At 32.8% G+C, this 23,238-nt stretch overlaps 1 protein-coding gene across 4 annotated transcripts in view; it reads right to left on the reverse strand.

The window, feature by feature from the left end:
- LOC107073941 (EGFR adapter protein) overlaps positions 1–23,238 on the reverse strand; it is a 197,149-nt gene that overhangs the window by 168,559 nt on the left and 5,352 nt on the right. For 2 of the 4 annotated variants that reach the window (XM_015334900.2, XM_015334902.2), the window contains exon 2: positions 10,032–10,112. In XM_015334900.2, the coding sequence (XP_015190386.1) occupies positions 10,032–10,112 (81 nt within the window). Of the gene's footprint in view, positions 1–10,031; positions 10,113–18,175; positions 18,323–23,238 lie in introns of those variants that run through there. The other 2 variants (XM_015334899.2, XM_015334903.2) reach the window with 2 other exon arrangements.

Genomic DNA, 23,238 nt, shown 5'->3' on the forward strand with positions numbered 1-23,238 from the left:
AGCAGATTTAAGATCAATCTCGTAATACGTATATCACTAAGATTTAATCGTTATATCGATAACAGGGGAAGCTAATAACGTCTAGAATGTATTAGATATTCAGTCGTAGACGATAATTCAGAACGATAATTAAGATAAAAGATAAGACTAATTGCTCTTTACTCAGGAGAGGCTTTATTAACCTTTGGTAAATTAACCCCTCTAATCACTGTAAGTTGATCTCCGAGCGATCCACATACCACGTGACACATGAATACACATGGTAGCTAGCTTGCGGTCAACTGCAATGTCCTACAAATTTTCCCATCCCTTTCTATTACCTTCTAACCCTTCGTACTTCCTTTCCCCTTTTATAAATCTTTCAACAAATTGCTGTCAATCGTAGCGATTGCAAACAACGACATTAAATAATCCCTAGGAAAGGTTAAAGATTTAAGGCTCCCTATCAACATTCTTAGTGTGTATTTATTATAAGTGTGTTGTGTGTATAAAGGGATTATCGTTGACACCGTCTTCTCCCTTTTTCGATGATGAGAAGGATAAAAATAGGAAGAAGAAGAAGGATGGAGTCAAACGAAATACCAGTAGCACGGTAAAAGAGCTCGGTTATCTAGCTATCCCCAAAATCAATATGGATGTCTCCACGTGCAGGATATCTTTTCGGCACTTTCCTTTCACCGTTCGTTTTATACCCTCTGTCTTGAAGTATCTCCATATAGGATGGACAAAGAAAGAAGCTCTTGGAACTGACAAACTGCCCCATTAGTTGCAATCGAAGAAACGAAAGCACCTCTTTCTTCATTCTCTCGAACACGGTGACAAATTTTCTCTTCTTGTATCGTCATTTTTTTTCTTCCTTCTTTCCATCTATTCCATTCGCTTTCTCCTCCTTCTCCTCCTCCTTCTATAGTCTCTTTACTTTTCCCAATCTCTATCTCATACGTCATACCTGGCTACCTTTTTATCTTTCTCGACGTGATCCAAAAATTCTCTGCATTAGTTCGAGAATATTTTGTTTGTTAGATTACATTAAATATTTTGTACGATTGAATTAAAAATTATACGATCAGGAGTTTTTGCATTAATTTTTGTATAAGTATTGTGAAGAAAAACAAATAGTTAGAATTTGTCACGATAATCGAATAAAAATAAAGAAAAGAAAACTAAGAAAAAGGAGGCAATGTTATGCTAATATTATCATGCTTTGAAGGAATGTGTTTATTGAATTTTTTCCCCTCGATCAAATTGCATTCCACCGTGGTCGTGGACCATCGATTTGATTTTGCATTCCATAAAAACGATTGGATTCCACTAGTGGCCAATTTAAAGTAAGTAGATCATAAACAACTAAATGTACGTAAAAGAACTTACATGTTTCCGAACGTTCAAATTGACTATGCAAACTATCATACGATTGGATAAATGCATTTAAAAATGTATTATTTAAATTTGACCGATAAATAAATAATCTTGTTGAGTATATAAAATGTTACTTACCACCGATTCTTATTATCAAACGAATAACATTTTTTACGATAAGGTACTTCGGTTTATTTGATCGGACGAACTTGATTACATTCGAAGTGCGAATTTCGATCGAGATCCATCGAATCGAGAGATATCTTGCTTTTATGGCTCGTAAAAAACGAAAGTAATAAAATACAATCGTCAACGGTGCAGTCGAATGCTGTTGCTAATATTTTTCTGAATGTGAAAGAAATAAAGAAAGAGAGAGAAGAAAGATAAAAGGTATGATCGGAAAATCCTTCCGTCTTTGAGAATTAACGACGAGAAAGATTCGAGGGCGAGTAAGATAGAACGGTGTTTGTAAAAAAGTGCTAAACTTTCCTTTTCTATTATTCCAATCCTACCACCAACTGGTGCGTGTGAATAATTAGGGTGCACTCGAAACTGACGCGCGTCTCGTTCCTTTTCGTTTTACAACGGAAAATTTTTATAGCAGAAAACGCGTATATTGTTTTGTAGAAAAGAGAAAGAGAGGAAAGACGAAGAGAGACATTGGGGTCGAGGAGAAGGGAAAGGAAGTTGTAAAAAAAAATGGAAAGAGAAAGAGATGTGGATGGGAAGGGGGGAAAGAAAAAAGAAAACGTAAAAAGAAGAAAAAGAAAGGGAGAGGTGGAGAAACAAGAAGAGAGGAAGAGGAGGGCTGGTTAGAATGCGCTTTATTATCTTGTGCAAAACGTGATCCCTTCCTCTCCCCCCTTTATTCCCCAATCTCACCATAGGATAAAACAAAAGGGACAAAGGCCGTAATCGAAATATTACCAACAGAGAAATAATATGGATGAGTGGCTCACAATATGTGGATCTCTTATGTGTTACTGAAATTAATTAAAAAAAATAATAATAATTAAAAATTAAAGTAAGAGAGAAAAGTAATTTGACAAGGTCGCCATATCATCGTTCTCTTATCACACACGTCCGCATTTTTTACATTTTATGCTGACATTGAATTCAAAAAGATCATTTAGTTTAATTCTTTTTTTTTTTTCAACTTCCACGTGTCTGTTATCCATCCCTTGCTTTGTTTCCATTTTATGCAACTCGTCTAAATATTATAATAATAATTATAATAATTGTATTGCATTATAACTATATATTAAAAAATAATTATTATACGAATAATTATAATGATACGTCTCTACGTAAGAAGCAAACAAAATGTGATTAGAACTAGTAAAACTAACGATGTTTTTACCGATAAAATACAAAAGAATCAGAAAAAATTGATATATTATATTGACGAATGGAAGTAGTGGGCAAACGATTTATGTGTTTCATTTCGTATTCGACAGGAAGGCTTCATAAATCGTGACACCTGGTTTTCGTTATAAATTTGAGGAAATGGACCACATCGTCGTTGCCCAGTGTCGACCACACACATACAATGTAGATGCTGCACACATTTTACATTTCTCTCTCTATTTCTCTTTTTCTTTTCTTAATCGCTCGTCGACTTACGTCGATCGTATAAAAGGTAGTATATGTTAGCAGGTAACCGACTAATTCTACCAACCGGGTGGGGCATTAACGTTAAGGGACATAAAGAAACGGCCAGTTACACCGAAACTCGTTCTACCCGACTTGTTAACTTTCACGTCGCTATCGTAAAATCTCATTGGAACTAACGCGTTCGCGAATATCGCATCGCGCGAACATATCATTGATTCTTTTTGAGAAAGCAAGAAGAAGAAGAAGAAGAAAGAAGTAAACTCATCTGAATACTGGGTCTTCCACTTTTCCTTACAAACTTCCAAGTCTGTTCGCTAAACTAAAATGTAAATACCATTCACGTTTACGTATGTATTTGTGTATGCATGTATGTATGCATTATACGTGCCATCTTATACAAATTAACAAGAAGAGACGAAGAAAGTTTTTTACCATTGTATCTGAATTTTGAATTTTTGTCGAAAATTAATTCGTTAATAATACTCTCGAAGATTTTTGTTCTCTTTTCCTTTTTTTTTTTTTTTTTATTCAATTGATAAATAAACCGTATAGTAAATTGCATACTCGAGGAATTGGAGAAGCAATTTTTGATTAATCAATAATAATGTCTCTTTTACATGTTGATCATTTATTTTACTTCTTAGGTTAGTTACCTTTATACAATTCTTTCTTTCTTCTTTTTGTGTGTGCAAATCTCGTTCTATCCTTCACACTGTAATTACTTCGATTCTTCACTTATGTCAAATAAGAGATTAATGAGAAATGTTAAGAGTTTTTATATCTAATGTTAATTTAAGATTCATCCATAGATCGAGATAGGCCGACTAAAATTCGATCGAGACTTGAATTGTTAATAGTTCGATGTTGCAAACATGAACTATAAGGTATGTGTTACATTAATTTGAAAAGAAACTATGGTGATATTCAATTTAGTTAGTACAGTGATCGTGCGTGCGTATACATATACATATATACGTATCAAGAAAGTTGGGGAAGGAAACAAATACGAATACGAAATCCCGTCAATTACGTTTTTTATTCGCGTTAAAACTCGTTGACCTTGCCGAAGACTCGGCTCGCGTGTCCTCCGCTTATCCTACGCGTATCCTCTCTCGATTATCTTAAATGCTGTCTCGTCCTGCTGACGGCAAGAAAAATCAAAGACAATTCTCGATGTGTAACTCTCCTTGATGATTTTAGATATGCTACTACATTGGTGTTAATCAAAGTATGTAATAAATATGCTAGTCTCTGAATATGTGTAACTAAAGGGAATGTAATTAAAAAATGACATGGCTTTTAAAACAACTACGTCATTCAGAAACAAGGTTGATATCAATCTATTGCCTTATGGTCGTAATCATAACACGATATTGTCTTGAGTTTTCTTTTTATTTTATGAGTGTCATTGTTGTAATTTATAATATTTATAGTTTTCTTATTTTTTACGATACAACATACATGATACGATCTTTTTTTTTTTTAAACATGTTTATTTTGTTTTTGTAAAAGCGATTAAATACGTTATCGATCAAAATTATTTAACCACCATGCAAAATGATAGAAAGTTTACCTGCATGAATCTAATTTGTTTTCCTATTTGTATAATAAATCAATCATTTCTGTTCAAAAAAATATAATAACATTCAATCTCACTCTGTCATCCATGAAAAAAATAAATATCATGTATGCATCGACATATTTTCGATAGACAGATTACGTATGTTTTTTATTCGTTCTGAAAATATTTAAATTTTCATAAGTGACAAAATAATTTTGATCGATAATTTATGTCGAATTTATATCGACAATAATATCGAAGTTAAAGAAAGTTCGTATATTAATGTGTATAAATCATTTTGCAATATATTCAGTTTCTTGTTCCTTTTTCACATGTAAATAAAGTCACATTAATCTACTTTGAGATATAAAGACGTGTCAATGTCTTGACAAGTTATATTGCTATAAAATGATCTAGACGATATTAAAAAAAAAAGAAAAAGAAATGTGTCTCTCATTTAATTTTCATGACACATTAGTTATGCAGGAGAATGTACAATGAATCCTATTTGTAACGACAAACGGTGATCGCGATATTACAAGTAACATGAAGAAGAAGCCTGAAGGCAAATTTGATGGCAACTTCGATGGCGACGACGAGACGACTACCGTCTTAACAACAAGAAGAGAAGCCACTCCCTTTGCTTTCTTCGCCTCGTCTCGTTTCTTTTCTCCATTTTGTTTTATTATAATTTCAGGTAACTTTGTCTCGACGATGGTACGGCTGTACATTGTAATACATTCGCACGAATGAATTTTTTTTCCTTACCTATCTTAATCTTGGAATCATAAATTACGATCAACGAAGTCCTCTATAATTCGAATTAATTCCTTAGGCATACAAATAATTATAATACTCTTCGAAGGACATCAATTTTTACATTATATTACTTTTATCGAAAATAGATTTATAGTTATTATTTTATCGATGCTTCAAATCAAACATTGTTTCATATAACAAATATTTATAGTTATGAGTATAAATTTTCTATCATTGTTAACTATACACTCACAGTATCTTGATATTATACCTTTTACCATATATAATTTTTGTTACGTACTATGTTATAAATAAATTCAACAAATTAAAAACTTCATAATATAAAAATACAAGATCATGGAGATACGATAGAGATAATAATAAAGTTAAGAAATGTATCTGATATTGAAAAATAGAAATGAAACAGCCTCGATAAGTGCTACTATCTTCTTCGTATTCATATTCGTATTCGTATTACTGAAGAATCGAGCGCATGGATATAAATTTCTTTATGGGGGGGAAAAAGATGAAGACCCGTTATAAGAGAAGAAGATGATGCTTTCGTAATAATAAAAAAGCAAGCCCGTTCGTTGGTCGCGACTTCTCGGTGTTTTTTCTTCGGAAAGGTCAGAGAAAAAGAGAGGAAGGGCAAGAGGAGAGGAGAGAACCGGGTAATTGCGCGAAAGAAGAAATAAGGCGCAAAGAATGTGAATCGCTCGAGCGTCCTTACGCTTATGACTTTGCCCGTTTGTCTCGTCTTCGTATAATTCGAGTAAATTTTTCCTACTCTTCTTCTCTCATTTTCTCTCTCTATCTCTCTCCCGCTATTTCTTCTGTCTCCATAGCCGTTCTTTCGCTTCGTATAATTTAATCCTCTGGTTTCTCATTCATTTTATTCTTTCTAACGAGAAGGTAGCTCCAATAAAATACAATAAACATTCGCCGATGCAATTTAATACTACTATATCTACTATATCGTACATTACAAAGTATATGATGATATCAGGATAATAGTTTACACTGGTATGATTCTCGTCTGCAAATAAATATTTGTAAACAAAAATAAAACAAAAGTAGGAAAGTTATCGTATTAAAAATTCGATAGAAAAATTCATGATGAAAGATATAGATTACGAATTTTCGATACTAATATATTTGGTTTTATGATTAGATAATCTTAATAGAAATTTCGAATATTATATCACGGTCGAAAACTAAATATTAATTCGTTTTAGATCCAAAGTTATCAAACAGACAAGAAACGAATTTAATCAAGAACAGACTAACACAGCAAGAAGTACGTAACCTATGTGTTACTTCCCGTTAATGAATTGTGTTTGGTCCCTTCTAGTGGGCAACGAAGGTTAACCGCAATCAACGATATTAGATGGTTCGGTGCCTAATCGCGGTCGCACGATCTATTCTTCAAACACACCTTCGTATATACTTCGTTTAGTTTCCAATACATTAGCTTGCTTAGATTAAGGAAGGTCATCTTGTATAAATACTCAAGAGAAACAGAAAGCAAGAGAGTAAGAGGAAGAGGGAAGAACATCTGGGATTAAATATGCCCTGCTATATTAAGCACGCTCTTGAGAATCTGACTCCCTTGAATATCGAGGGGTTGTTCTTAAGCATAGAAACTAATGAATAATTCTCCTTTATTAATGTACAAAGGGACCCATATAATTAGCTGGATGCTAATACCTTCGATGTAAGAAAACGTCAAGTCCTTTGTATTTCGAGAGAGAAAATGAAACAATATTTTACGATCATCTTATAAATTGCTTTCTTCTTTCCTCTTTTTCTTTCTTTTTTCGATTTATACATTTTATTATTATATTATTATATAAGACAAGAAATGACAAATTTAGTTGGATACAATGTAAAAGTATATATAAATATTATTTTCTAGCATGATATTAAAAATTAATTCTTTTATCTTGATATTAATATCAAAGAATAGTAAAATACGGTAGAAAATACACATAACTATTTACTTTCCTACTTCTATACTTTCTCGGATTATATTAACAAATGACACGCACACATACGCTGAAAATTTTTTCTAACAAAGTAATTAACATAAAAGTTTATTTCCCGACTCTACTTCATTCTAACGACTATACCCATAAATGCAAACTACCGTTGGTACTTCATTTACCGTCATTGTTCCTTCCTTTAGCATTTGATTTCTCGTATATAAGGTAGTAAATAGAAAATATTAGCTCTCTTGTGTATACCTTGGAATTCTAAAACATTCGGCAGACCTCTTTTTCCCACGTCTTAATCACTTAAGCGTGATTTTCACTTTATTTACACTTTGTATACATACGACAAAGGCTCATCTTTGCCGTAGACGTTAGTCGAAGGTAGAAGGGGGTATATATTTCCTCTGCATTACCCTAAATGCGAATATCGGAGGGTTGGATTATACCACGGGAACTCAACGCGTATAATTTTCTTCGTTGAATATGCAAGGAAAGATACAAACGGACTGAAAGAGAAAGAAAAAGAGAAAGAGAGATACCTGTACTACGTCCTAGAGACGAGAAGCAATTTTTCACGAGAGGTTAAATTCAGACGGACCGTAAAACCATTATAATTTTGACTGTATTTTGCTTTCTTCTCTCTTAACCTTTAGAACATGATTAAAATTAATATCACGTAATATCATTTAATAAAACTTTTTTTTTTTTCATCACACAAGCTACCACTTTCGAATGAAATTTTTCAGTGGAATTTAACATTTATAAAATAAATAAATAAATAAAAAAATATAACAAAATAAGTTAACCCTTCTTAAACGTCATCTACAAAATCATTTCGACGCAAGTAAGATCGTGAAGATTATACAAAATCACGTAAGCGTAAAAATAGATCTCAGGGTAAGATTCAAGAATCCTATTTCATCGTTCGAGATATCCTTCTCGTACATACTTAGGTATATATTGAAATCGCTGAATAGTAGAACGTCAAGAATCTAGATCTAAAACGCGCCTTTGCGTTATTCCTTACGGATGATAAAATGCCAAAAGAAGAAATCTGGTTTGACATGTTGAACATCGTGCTTAAGGGTTTTGTAATGAAATTTTAGATTTCGTTTAATCCACAAGGAATATCGAATTTCTAGCATCACGAAGTCAATGGGGCAAACGTGATAGACAAGGTTGTTCAAAAATCAGACAATTTTACAACAAAGAACTAACTTAAAACGAATGTTTCAAATATCTGGCCAAAATGTAAACTGTGCTAATTTTTAATTTATACATTATTTTAATCTTTTTATTTTTATGTACATTATACGATTGAAAATGTTTAATAATTATTGAAAAATAATATATATCTTTTTCTCTTTAAATCTATTTTCTTAAAATTTACGTAAAAGACAAATCCCTCTACGTCGTATTGTAGTGGAACATCGTTGAGGTATGAAATATTATGAGATTATTTTTCTCATTTTTTTTTTTTTTTTATGTGTTTCATTACATCTTCATAAAATTCAAGCTGAAAGTTCTGCTTTTTCCGGTTAGAAAAGGTAGCAGAGATACGCTCGTATAGAAGAGAGAGTTACTACTCTACCTGCGGTATATTACGCTGAACATATACCTATACATAGACATGGACATGGATAAACTCGCTCGAATGGAGACGTAGTTGCCGAAAAGGGACGAGTTTCTCGTGTTCACGGTACGCGGCCGAATATTCAAATTCCGATGAAACTCCGGCGTGGAAATTTTGCTGATCCCTTTAGGGCACCGTTAGAGTCATTACTTGGTTTACAGTAATAGTGCGGCTTACAATAATAAGTCCTATATGCAAAGTTTATTCCCAACCGCAAATCTGTTGTTTGATTCCTCCGGCACGAGCTTACACTGGGGCGTTTGTAACTTTCGGCTAATTAAGCAACGTAGCTTCGCGTTAATTACATCGACGAGAATTACTCATACCATGATCCTCAAAGCAAGTAAAACATGGAACCGTTTAGAAAAAATTTTCTTCCAAAAATTTTACAACGTTAGGGTTATTTTACCGATCTGAATAATGTTATTGAATTAATATATAAATATAGAACAGAATCCAAGTTGTATTTGACAATTTGTTCTTATCATTTTATTTATATATATTTGTCATTAATAAAAACTATTAATTATTTTCGTCATTCTCTTTCTAAGATTTCAATGAAGAACGTAAATCTCGTTTTTTATTCAATTCGATACTCTTTTAAAAAAAATTAAAATGCTGAATTGATTATTCCAACGGAGGGACAAAAAATCGGTTAAATCTTTGAAAGATTTTGATTCAAAGGTAGTGATAGAAATTTTTCACGTTTCGACGTTATCTAAGCGCGTCGAATTACGTGGTACGTCCGAGCTGAGCGAACGATTTGAATATAAAATTCTCGATTCATCATGCATGCAAAACCGGAAAACAAACAGAGTGAAAATGGAACTTGGTGTATGTCGGGCCATTATCCTGGGATCTTATTGATTCTTATTATGCAGCGAAGCGTGCTGGAATAATCTATCTTGTCGCAAGTATACGTCACTTGCTGGTTATCGAAAGAAAACAATTTTGAATCACTACATGAACAAACAAGAAGGTTAATGCTAAACGCGATCATTTGTTCTAATCTGCCTATCAAATTTTTCGAATTCTATTCGATCGGACGAAATTCTATAATTTAAGGTGATTTTTGTATTCCTTCTTTTATTTTACAATGCGAAAAGGTACTCACTCTGAGAGTCTCCAGTTGGGACCGTACGAATTCCGCTCGACTGGCAACGTCGGGAATCGCCACAGGAAACGAACCCATGTACTGAAAATAGACAAATAAATTTATTTTATTATGTAGTTTGAAATTATTAAATATACAATTTAAATACAAATTCTTTAAAATTTGATCATATAAGATTAAGATATATTTTTTAAATCTTATACTCCTGATATATGTATAACTAAAAATTTGTTAATGTAAAATTAAGAAATATTTTTCAGTGAAAGATATAATGTTAATAAGAGATTGATAAAAAGAATTTCGTTAGTTTTAACGCGTGATAGAAGTTAAACACGTATTATCATGTGGCAAATAATCAATTAATTCAAAATCGTATTCTGTTACGCCTATTAAATGTCTGCTTGTAAAATATCGATACAGTGTGTTTAGAATGAAACAAATTTAGAAATAAATACATTAGTATACCTTAATTAAATATTTAACGAATTCAATTTGAAAACTTCATTTATAATATATTAGAGTATAGTACTGCATTCGATTTACCTTAATTGATTGATAATCAAAACAAAATTATAATTGTAGTCTAAATTCACGGAGTACAAATTCGACACACCGTTCTCTTTGAAATCCACCGTTACACTGTCTCTTAGTCCTCTATGAAAGTTCTTTTATTGAATGTTGTTTATATGACTTTCAGAAAGCTATAGGTATACGTGTAACGAAAATAAACAAAATTTATTCTATCGAAAATCATATAAACAAGAATCAATAAAAGAATTTTAATTGACTTTCATAAAAAAAACAATGTCTAACCATAGATTTCGAAGAGAACTGTACTACGAACTTCTAATCCGTACTTTTAAATTACAATATACATTTCCTACAATTAAATTAACAATTATTTAAGGTATATCTAACACTTTCACGTTCCTATTCATTTATCCATAAAATAACGCATCTCGCAATAACTATCGATCGACGTATCTCATACATGTACATATATGCACACATACACACACCATACTAATATTTAGAGCTTTTCATAATCTCGTTCAATTGTCGATCGACTGTGGGGTTCTATTTTACTCTATCTATCTCTCTCTCTCCCTCTCTTTTCATGTCGTTTCATAAAATTTTATCGATACCGTCACCTGAGAAGTTTCACTTCAAAAATGTTCACGTAATATCTATACGATTTAAAAAATTGCTTATAAATTCGATATAATATCAATAGATAGATACGAGCGAACACGTACGAAGGTGCAACTGAAAGTGAGATATAGGTGGTGGGAGAATACGAGAAAGTGATGCCCGATGTAAAGTCATATGGCGCTTGTAATGTTCACGAGAAGAGGTGAAGGTGGAAGAGGAGGAGGAGGAAGAGGAAGAAAAAACCAATAACCCAGTTCGAATTATTGAGCGAGTATACTTAAACTTGAGCAGATTTCGAACGATTTCTACGAGTTTTCATTGGTTTATTTCTTATTTGAACGAGAGCAGAGCAAGATGATCGAAAGATTGAAAAATCGATAAAAATAAATTTTTCATATATCACTTATTTTTCATGGCTAAGGTTAATAAAACTGAAGTATATGAATTTCGAAAGATTTCTTTCATATGTTCTTTTTCTCTTAACTCTTTTTATCTTTTTATTCCAATTTTCCTTTTTTTTTATAAATCTTAATAAAACATTGATAAAGTTTTTAATTGTTCAAGGAAAAATAAATAATCGATTTGGTGAAATAATTGTGTTTTAAGATTCACAGAGAATTCCCTTCAATTCTGGAGACTTTTGTGGAACAATAAAAAGAACCCAACTTAACCTACGACAAGAATTTCATTTCCCTTTTTCGCTCGGAAGATTTTGCTCACCAGTACTAGGCGTCCTCTTTTTTTTTTCTTTTTTCTCGTAGGACCTGCTATTTCCTTTTGATAGTCAATTTGGTTCACGATCATTCGTGTCCTCGGAGAAAAGAAAAGAAGACAGACGGACACGAAGATTCTTGGAAATTTCGTTTACTTCCTTGACCAAAACGATTCCTTTTGTCGTGAATTATTTCAAATTCCGATGAAAATGTTCTAACCGTATTTATTCATGCGAATTTTATTTTCCTATCCTTTGTGCACGCACCAATGGAATTCAAAGGAGTTAAAAACAGTGATATGTATACGAAGAGTTCTTTGCAAAGAAGACAAGTATCACAAATAACATGTGCGAGTGACGTTTTATCGTGTGGGTAAAAAAAAATGATAAAAAAGAGAGTGAGAGAGAGAGAGGGAGAGAGAGAGAGAAAGAGAGAGACAGGATATACTCTAAAGGGAGAAATACATGAAGTGATCTGGTAGATATCATCATTCTTTTGTGACACAACAAAATTTTATTCGAAACATACGAATATTAACCCTTTGACTGCTACAGACGCATATATGCGTCTGTCGGAAGCTATCGGTATGGACTAAGGACGCATATATGCACTTTCTGTAAGTGTTCGGCATGGACTAAGGACGCATATATGCATTTGTCAATTTTTCGAGCACCTACACAGAATTAATACCATTATGCGTCTGTGAGATACGTATAAATGCATTCCTTAGCAACGGCAATAAACAAATGCCAAAAATGCATTATATTATAATATATATAAATATATATATATATTATATTATATTTATTAAATTTAGTTTTTCAGTTTATTGTTTTCTATTTTGTTACACAAATTTTAGTTTATTTTAAGTTTCAACGTCAATAATAAGGAATACTAAAAAATAATACTAATAAATAATTAATTCTAAAAAATAACGCTCTTGAATTATTTAATCTCGTACGAAAGTACGATTTATGCTTTGAGTAGTTCATCAACAGAGTTCAGTCTACCGAAAAAGTATTCAGTCCATAGCGATCGTTAGTACTCGCCGCGCGCCGTCCGTACGGACTGCATAGGCCAGGAGTGTTCAGCAGTCAAAGGGTTAACCTCGTTGATTTTATTTGTTGTTGTTTTTTTTTTCAGGAAAGAAAAGAAATATTAATTTTTGTTTTTTAAATATTTATTTTCACGAATATGAATAAAAATGATAAAACTCTTTAGGACAAGAGTGAAATTTTGACATGTAATAATAATAACAATAATTATAATAATATAATAATAAAAATAATAATAATTATGATAAAACAACTTTTTCCATTAAAACTGAAAACAAATGAACTGATGTCATGGATCCATCAGTTTTCATTTACAGTGGAATATCAAATTTCAAAGCTTTGGATAAGTTAATCCAATATGGCTTAATTATTATCGGATTAAACTATATTCCAAGGAAGAAACCGTCAAAAAGGACAGGCAAATAATAGTCGGTAAGAAATGTGTCGGGGGATTCGCACGCATATAAATCTCGATGTAACGAGCGTTGGAAAGATAAGGAAAGTTGGCTCGCCTCGAGTAAAGAGAAAAGAGGATGGCCAAGAAAAGTGGTGGTGATGGTGATGGTTGAGACGAAACGGGGAGAAAGAGGAGCAGTTTCGTGTTTCGAGTGTGGGTATTGGTCTTTCTCGGTCAAACGCGTCGTCCGACGATTAAACGGTCGATAAAAATAGCGACCCTCCTTATAACGACAATAAATAAAAGCCCGGGGGGTAGATTCCAGGGTCGCAATAAATAACGGTACCTCGTGCAATTATGTTGCTCTTGGGTCCAACATTACGCGGATGCGTTTTCCCCGACGATCTGCTTCACATGTACATATTTATACGTGTACATACTTATCAGTACGAAATATGCTTTAACGTGTGTATCTATGCTTTCAATAAAAATAAATTCGGCGTATAAAAATAAATGATACAAATTTATATAAATATTTCTTCCATCCAATTTCCTTGACGTGATTTATAGTTATTTCGTTTTAGTAATTAACACAGACTATATATTTTAACGTATATATATTATTTGGTAATAAAAATAATTTCAATATAGAAAGTATCTTTATGTGTCTGGAACGAGAAATTAGATAAAATGAATTTTATTAATGATTATTAATTCTTGTTTTGATTATTTTCCATACTTCATTTAATCCTAGAATTGTATCCAAGGATTATCTTACGCCTTGTATAGAGATTTGTCTTTAGGCACAGTGCAAGTAATGAAATTAATCATGCAAATAAGACACACCGTGATTTCTCTCCAACTATAAATATGTGTCAACTGAATCCGTGACGCACCGGTTCGTCCTTCACGTTCATCTCCGTTATCGAAGACTTCGTGCTTGCACCTATCTTTTTTTTTTCCTATGGTCATGCATGCGATTAGAAAGGCGCATACAAGAACCTAACGGATCTATTCGATCCAGTCTGATCTCATCTAGTAGCTTTCTCGATATCTTTCAAAGATCACTTCAAACATATCGTTACGATCTCTATGTGTGTTTTCAAACATTTTGAAACACGTACAAAAAAAATAAAATAAAGGAATGAGAAATCTTTCGAACGCCCACTATTACCTGTGTTTCTTTATTTAACAATCTTTTAAAACGTTTCAAAAGAAGCGAGCACTTCTAGACTTGTTCTTTTTTTTCTGATTTCCTGAACAATCGAGGATAAAATACGCGTTGGGTGAGAACGAGAGGCGAATATTGTAGTAGCTGTAGTAAGGAACGTTAGAAACGCCCTGCAAAATCGACGCAGAGAATTTTAATTAGAAATCCCACTCTTCTCTTTCTCTCTCTTTCTCTCTTTTCAAATCCGATATGAAATTTCGAGATTTTGAATAAAAACGAAGAGAAGACCAAAATGAGAAGGAATAAAAATATAGAAATTTATTAATATAGATAAACAGACAGATTTAAAAACTAACAAAATGTTATCAACGTTTTCTTTGCTACGTTTATAACTTTTTTTTGAGTAAAATGTATCGTTTTTCTTCCATATGTTGCAACAACCACAGCTGTTGCTATGTTTCTACATGTAAAAGTATTATTAGATACAAATATACATATATATATGTATAATCCGGCAATATAATTTTCACTTTATAATCCTTGTGAAGGATATTCAATATTATATTATATTTTAACGAACTTTTCTACCCTGGGGATATTTCCTGAATATCATGAGGATTTTCCAGATGTTTTCCATCACCAATAAAATATACCATAACATCGATCCTAAAGCTTACCAGTAAAATTCATTTTAATGAAAGCTTCTACGATCGGATTCAAATATTTATTTTACGGTCGAATATCATACCGCGTGTGTCTACGTGTCTCTCTATCGATTTACGACAAAATACAACACGACTAACAAAAAACAAAACAAATTATAAGCCGAGAGTATCGCAATAATAATCCTTTCGTGCCGATGAATTCTCGCAAAATAAAATACAATAAAAAATAAAATTTAAAAAAAAATTTAAAAAAATAACAAAATTAATATTGACGACGTTCTAGCGTATTAATAATCAGTTGAAAACAACGATCGATTTACATGGTTGCACGATACGACCTTCTCGGAATCGTACGCGATTATGTTAGGAGTCATTTTTTCATACCGTCTTTCACAAAGGAATTATATACGTTCCACGATCATGCGACATGAATCATGCTACGTTGGTTGCATTTCAGCTGACTTGTAGCCCAACTTGTTTAGGTGTGCAACTTTAATCTCAAGAAGGAATATATACACTTAAACAGTTGAATGTAAAAGGAAAGGATTTTTTAATGTAATAGACTCTTGATAATACCTGCTCACATAATAATCGATTATGAAATGTTGCCAAGGTATGTGTTCATTAATCCTATTATAACTTACTATTCTTATTGTTATAATATCTATTGTATTGTCTTATGTCTATAATATCTATTGTATTATCTAGAATTTAATTAAAATTATCTATAATATTGTAACTATATTATAATAAATATCAATCAATTCAAAAAAAAAAAAAAATAAATAAAAGAAAATATAACAAATAAAGACAATATAGTAAAAATAAAATTAATTCCGAGATAATTAAATTTCTCTTATTAATTAATATCAAAATGAATAAACAGAAAAAAAAATATCACTCTTTCTATGGAAGAAAATGTTCACGAGAGAATTTTCAAGTTTTTTTTTCGGCTGCGAATGTTAATTCACGTAGGTGCACCGTGTGGATCGAAATTGCGAGGAGTCTTTTTTCACAATGAGCAGGAACGAAGTAAATAGGTATGCAAATTTTAACAGAGTGCGGTTCCTTCTCTAAAAAAGAAGAAAGAAGGAAAGAAGGAGGAAATAAAAAGGAAACAAAAAGTAAAAAAGAAAGACAAAAGGATCGTATAACCGTCTCTTGGTTTAATAAAGGCCGAATAACAGGTTGCATGATTAACGCGGAATGCGATTACTTTCACTTTTTACGAGTGGGAAACTCTTACAAATAACCTCGAACATAGTTCTCTCATAATCGGATAAAATGTATAATACAAAGAGACGAGAATATATAAATGTGACTACTGGGCAGTAAAATAATAAATTTCTTAGAAGAGGGTTAATTTCATCTGCAGATTTATCGGATGTACCGATTATTGACAAAGAAGCGATTAGATATACATACAATTTTATTTATTATTTCATTTTGCGAACTTATACCCTTTTGAATAATATTAATATTTTTTTAGATTTACACTTTATGAAAGGGTGAATGATGTAAGAGAATCAAACGATTATTAATGCATTCACGACTATACTAGAAACAAGAAAATAAAAGAAAGAAAAATAAAAAAATCAAGAAATTTAATGTATATATGATTGACGATAATTAAAAAGTTCACACTCTATAGGTGATATTAAAAATCACGCAGAACCTCGAAAAGGATTCGAAGTTGTTGAAATTGCAATTGAGAAAACACAACGTATACTATATGCGAATAAACCAGCATTATCTTTGTAATGATCTTACGTCATTTTCAATGAATGCATTATGCTCTAATCCGTACGATGCATTAATCAAAGCTCCTATATGAAATGATGATGGTTGCGTAAAGTTTACTTGATAAATTCGCACGAAGTCTAATTGTAGTTACATATATTGGAACTTTCGTCGATCTTTTCTCAAGGAAATAAGATAATTATTTTATTTGAAAAGAGTAGGAGATACGATCGGTCGGGTTAGTGCAACGAATCGAGTGTAGCGAATATCTTTGCTCTGCGAAAGATATCATCGTGGAGTATTCATTAACGCGTTTATTACTTCTCTGCGTGTATGTGTGTATGTGTCCTTTTCTGCTTCTTCCTTTTTTTCTTTTGTGAGACGTACGTGGAGAAGAAACAAAAGGCCGGATAGAGAGCGATAATATTTACAATGCAATTAAGCCTCGTTAGAAAAGCTACGCGCGGGACGATTCAAACGTTTCGTCGTGTTGAACCGTTAATTAAACATTTAAACATTCTCACGTACGTGTCTTTTTATTTTTCTTTTTCATTTATTTTGTTTTTTATTTTTTGTTTCATTTAAGTCGAACTCGTCATCGAACAAGATCGGAACATCTTTTCTTCAAAGAAACACGCCATGTACATATATATTTCGTCGAGATATTAATTACGTTGGAATTTCACGATACTTTACTTGGAAAACGATATAACGAGCAGGTGCCGGTACCAAGCACCTTGCAACATACTTGCGTTTTATATCGCTTGCAAATCAAACCTTTTCAACGTTTAATATTCGTCTCCGACAACGAGTCTTCTTGACTTTCTTACTTTTTTCAGTCAGGCTAAATTATACGCGAGTTTTTGAAACGACTTCGTAGTATCGAACTACCATCGATCGGTAAAATCAAACGTGATTTACGATTCGTCTCGAGGGAAGAAAAGCACTCTCTTTCTCTCTATTTTTTTCTCTTATCGATGAGAAAGAACGCTATATAGCAATTCAAAATGTTCTTGCTTATGTATCCACCTACATGCGAAAATTTACTTATGATAAAAGTAAAGATATCCAAGGATCGTGATAACGTTTTTGTTTGAAGGAACTTGTGATGACGTATTATAGTAATTCAAAATAATCTTACATCTATATGCATAGATATGCACGTGATAAGAATTAAAAGTACACAAGTATCGTGATAAAATTGTTAATATTTTAAAAGAAATAGTGGAGTAGTAGAATAACAATACCCACCTGTACACCATTGAATTGTTCCAGAGTAACTTTTGGTATTTTGATGTCCGTGCATTCCACCATTCCAACCATCTTTATTTTTTTTTCTTTTCCTCTTCCTGTACCTGCAATCACTCTTTTTATCTCTCTCTTCCCTCCTTCTTGTCGCCTTTCCAGGAGATTTTAAATTAATCTCGATTATCCTTCTTCTCTAATTGCACATTCCGTTAATTGCTCGATGTTTCGTGCGCCGACGATCGACGTAACGTCGAGAACGTATCGTGAAAAGATAAGCATCGTTTCTTCCTTCTTCCTTCATTCTTCCTAACGATCACGAAACAACGATGATGCTGACTTTCACCATCTTTAGCGATGCACGAATGTTTCGAAACATCATCGAAGAATGTTCGATAACAATTATAATTCATGGATAAAAAGTTTTTGTTTTCCTTTTAATTCGATGAACTTGGATGAAGAATTTTTTTGCGAAAAGTACGTTTTATGTTTTCTGTTTTTAACAAAATTAATGGACAAATTAATAGTGAAAATGTTTTCCAAAAGTATTTGGAAAGTATTTATATACGTCATAATTTATCAAAAGTTTAAAAAAAAAAACGGATAGACTGTCAATCTAAAAATAAACAAAAAATTGAATCGACAATTAATCGATTTCACCGGTCTACGCTAATGTTTAAATGGACTTTTCTGATTTCGGCTTTCAAATTAAAGCTTAACTCTTCGAACCGTTCGATCATGCGTTCACGTTTAAAAATACTCCTCTGGTAAATGATAAAGCAAATCGTGGAAATCAAAAACAAAAGTCTATATAACTTGTCTAAAATTAAAATAAATAATTTAGGTATTTCCTATATAAAAAAGTTTATCCAAAATTCGAAACGAATGGAGAATCAATAAGCTGATTTACAAAGAACAAAAATTTACAAATAAATCGGATGATCGTAAAAAATGTTAGTATCCCTGTTTGTTTATTATTCAAACGATCTGATCATCGAAGTGAACGCTTTTCTTTTCTTCCCTTTTCCGTCATTGTTCACTGTCACTCTCAGGCGTCTGTGAGAGATCAAGTAGAACAAGTAATACTTTCTCACGTAGCAAGCGTTCGTAACCCACAGTTAACGATTCGAGAGCTCGTTGTGCTCTACGCGCTGACAGGTGGAATCTTTCGGAAGGTAAGAACGATTTAATCAATGTCACAGTGAAATATAACGTCGCGAAAGAAGCTATGATAAAAAAAAAATAAAAAGAAATAGCAAAATAAAAGAAAAAAAAAAAACAGAAAAAATAAACACGTGAGAGCTCGCATTGAAATCCAAAACGCGTTAAAATTCTGTGTTAAACATTTTTCTCGTTAAATCTCGCTAATCTTGTTTCGAGATTATTAAATTGAATATTTGAAGGACGATAAATGGCAATAAAGATTTAATGAACCTTTTTATCAATATGTGCATAAATCTTATTAACGCGAGAGAGAAAGAAAAAGATACATAAAGTGATATAACGAAATGTCGATAAGTCTTTTTTTATTTTACTTATTTTGTTTTATTTTTTGTATTTTTATTTATTTCAAAGAAATAACATCTCTCAATCTCGAAACGTCGAAAACGGAAACGTAGTTTCTCGTTGTAACTTCCTTCGTTATCGAGCATCTTTCCAGATGAAATTGCATCTGATGCCTGAGCGGATATATTCTTGATGGTGGCACGACGATCACGTTGCAAACGCCATGACATTTTCGCGCATACGACGATCCACGTCCTTGGAGAATCTCAACATGAGATATACCTACCGAACGTGCATGGCATTTAATTGAACCCTTTGCTTCCTTACTTTTCCGCTTTCTAATATCAGTGAAACAAAGATAACCTATTCTCTTCTCCCAATGGATTTATTTCTTCTCTTTTTAACTTTATTCTTTTCTCTTACAGTAAGAATATACAAGCAGGAATAACGATGAGCAAGATCTCAGAATAACGTGCTTTTCCACTATCCCGTAATCCTCGTTAAGACCGTGACTCACGGGAAAGAAGTTGATCTACAGGGTGAACGGTATAACTTAATCTACCAGACGTTAAAATTATATTCTTAACAATTTCTTTTATTCATGAATTTTCTTTTCTAAGAACTTGTTTTCTGATTCTTTCTTATTTTCACGATTTACCACGATAGATTACAAATCGATCGTAATTACTAACTTAATTATAACATTGTTAAATTTGTAAATAAGTAAATATAATTATATTCTATGGTTCACTCTGTATATATATTTCATTCAGTCCTCGTGACTCTTTCGCGATTCTGTTCATGATCTCTCGCGAGTCGTATAATCCGAAGATATTCGCTCTACTCCCACGTGACTTTTCAAAACGAAACGAACGAGGAAGAAATCATTCGAGATATTCAAAAATTTCTCTTTAGATTAATGCAAAAAAAAAGAAAATAAGAAATAAGAGGGAAGTTACTTTCTCGTCGTGCAGGAGGACGTTTTTGATTTATCGACCGGTAGATCGATTTATACGCGACGATCGCGTGCTGCCGAAGAAAGATAAAGAGAGGAAAAGACTTGTTCTTCGGCTTCCAGCAGATCGAAATCGACTTTTCTCTCTCTTTTTTTTTCTTTTTTTTCTTCTTTTACTCTCCTCGTTGAACAGTTAATGGCAAACAGATCGGATAACCCCGCGGCATAGATCACTTGCAATGATGCATACCTGCTAACGTGATTTCATTGACGACCTAAATCGCTCTATCGACTCTCTTCTCCTGCTATTACCGAGTATCTTTTTCAAATTGCAAACGTGTCTTCAAAGTCTACTTAAAAGACGATTAAGGCAAATCTTTCTCCTATAAACTTTCGAGTATACAATGTAAATTTATACATTCTGTTTTAAATTAAATTATATATATGTTATCTATTAATATAATATATCTTATATTTTTTAAAACTGTAAACATAAAATGAACTGAGAATTAATAAAAAATATTAATAAACTTACGATCGTGGTAAAAAATATTCGTCAAATAAAATTTCAAGCGTGAATAATTCACAAATCTTTTAGATTTACCCTATTATATTTGCTATAGAAATAAAGATTCCTTTATAAGAACCATCATCCATAGATACGATAAAAATAATATGTATTACGTGACGCTTTGATTCTCGAGAATAGTAGAATCGTTGAAACAAGACCAGATCGTGAAACGAGACCTGATCGAAATGTGAAACAAACCGTGACTAGAAACGTGTAATGAATAAATAATCTTTTTACTAAATTCTAGAAAACGTTGTGTACAATTGTTGAATGCAACGGGTTCATTAAAACGTTTATCGATTAAATTTTATTCCAGTTTATCGAATATTCGTCAAAAATATCGTCGATATGATAAAGTTTCGAATATGATAACACAAAGATCAACGGTAGAAAATGAACGTTTTTAATGCACTAGAAATAGACCTTCACTATGCACACCGACCCATCGAATGAAATAATCCATCTAGAGATGAAAAATGACGCGCACTCATCCGCACAACGAGAGCATTCGACTTTCACTGCACTTGCCAAACGCATTAATCGCCACCCACGCACGTAACTCGTTATCCCTTGAATCAACGTAGAGATCGAATATATATATAAAGCTCGACAAATATTCCATAGATCGATAACCTCTGATGAAACACGCGAACGAATTAAATGATGAATAAAAATTTAACAAAAAAGACAAAAAATATGGAACAAAATAAATGTCTTCTTTAAATCAAGAACCGTATTATAATATTTCACGAAAGAAAAGAACATCTTCATCTTACGCGTCGGTGACACACTCGCGATGAAAGCGGCACTTGTCCTCCACGTAAGTAAAGAGAAAAAAGAGATAGAGAATAGAAGAAAAAGAAGAAAAAAAAGAAGAAGAAAAAGAAGAATAAGAAGGATAAGAAGAAACGTCAAGAAGACATCGAAAGCTCGCTTGTCGACTTTATCGGTGTTCCTTTCTCGAGGATCGAAGCCGTCTCGTAGAAGAAGAGAACATAGTACAGAGAAACGATGAAAGAGAGAGAGAGAAAAAGAGTATGAAGAGTATAAAGAAATAAGAAAGAAGAAGAAAGATTTGAGAGGAGAGAAAGAGATAGAATATAGTTGGCGATGAATAGAGTCACGCGTTATCGGGTGCAGGGTTGCTCACGCACGAGGTCTCGTCTCGCGCGTACGCTAAGTGCCGTGCGTGCGTAATAAGGCACTGAAGAGGCCTGCTGGCCCTACACACTCGCCTTCCCTACCACCTTCTTCCTCTTCGATGAAAAGAGAAGGAGTATGGGAACAGAATAAGCAACGAAGAGACGACCAAAGACGACCAAGACGACTAAGACGACGAGGGGCCCGCGCGTGCGTCCCTCTCTCGATGCGTTCGTTCTAGTCAACGCATACAAACATACACAAACATACACATTTATATATATATATATATATACTACACAAACGTATTAGAGTATATATGTACGTCGCAAGGTCGGCCACACTGTTCAACAACTCCCTACCCTTCTTCCTTTCGACCCTCTTCTTCGTTTCTGTAAGCCCTCGACCGATCGGGTCCCGTCTTCCCACCCTCCTACCTTTCCTACCCTTCCTATCCTTTTGCTACCAGCGCACTCTGCTTCCGAGTCCTTCTTTTACGATTTCGTATTTACCAGACACTCGGTATATGGATAGTTCTTCGAAGAAATAAATAAGTATCACGACGGAAGAATGAAAGAAGAGAAATAGTTTAAACTCTATTTGGAGAGGATTGGGAATACAATGACGTCGATTTTGAACAACATTTCTAAATATCATACGTGATCATAAATAATTTAGTTTCTTTTCTTTTTTTTTCTACTTCTAATAAAAATTCTTTACATACGTGACTTGCAAGAAAGCGATTAAAAAGAATGTTCGAGGCTATTGAAAATATATTTTTATAGACATATTTCCTTTTTTCACTAAATTTGTCTTCTTTTTAAAATTCCAAATCTTCTTTACAGTTTATTAAGAGAAGAAAAATTCTTTCTACGCTTTCTCGTATCTCATGAAATT

This window comes from Polistes dominula, unplaced genomic scaffold, assembly GCF_049000335.1.
Source record: "Polistes dominula isolate Pdom_NZ unplaced genomic scaffold, Pdom_raw_medaka contig_31, whole genome shotgun sequence".
NCBI lineage: Eukaryota > Metazoa > Arthropoda > Insecta > Hymenoptera > Vespidae > Polistes > Polistes dominula.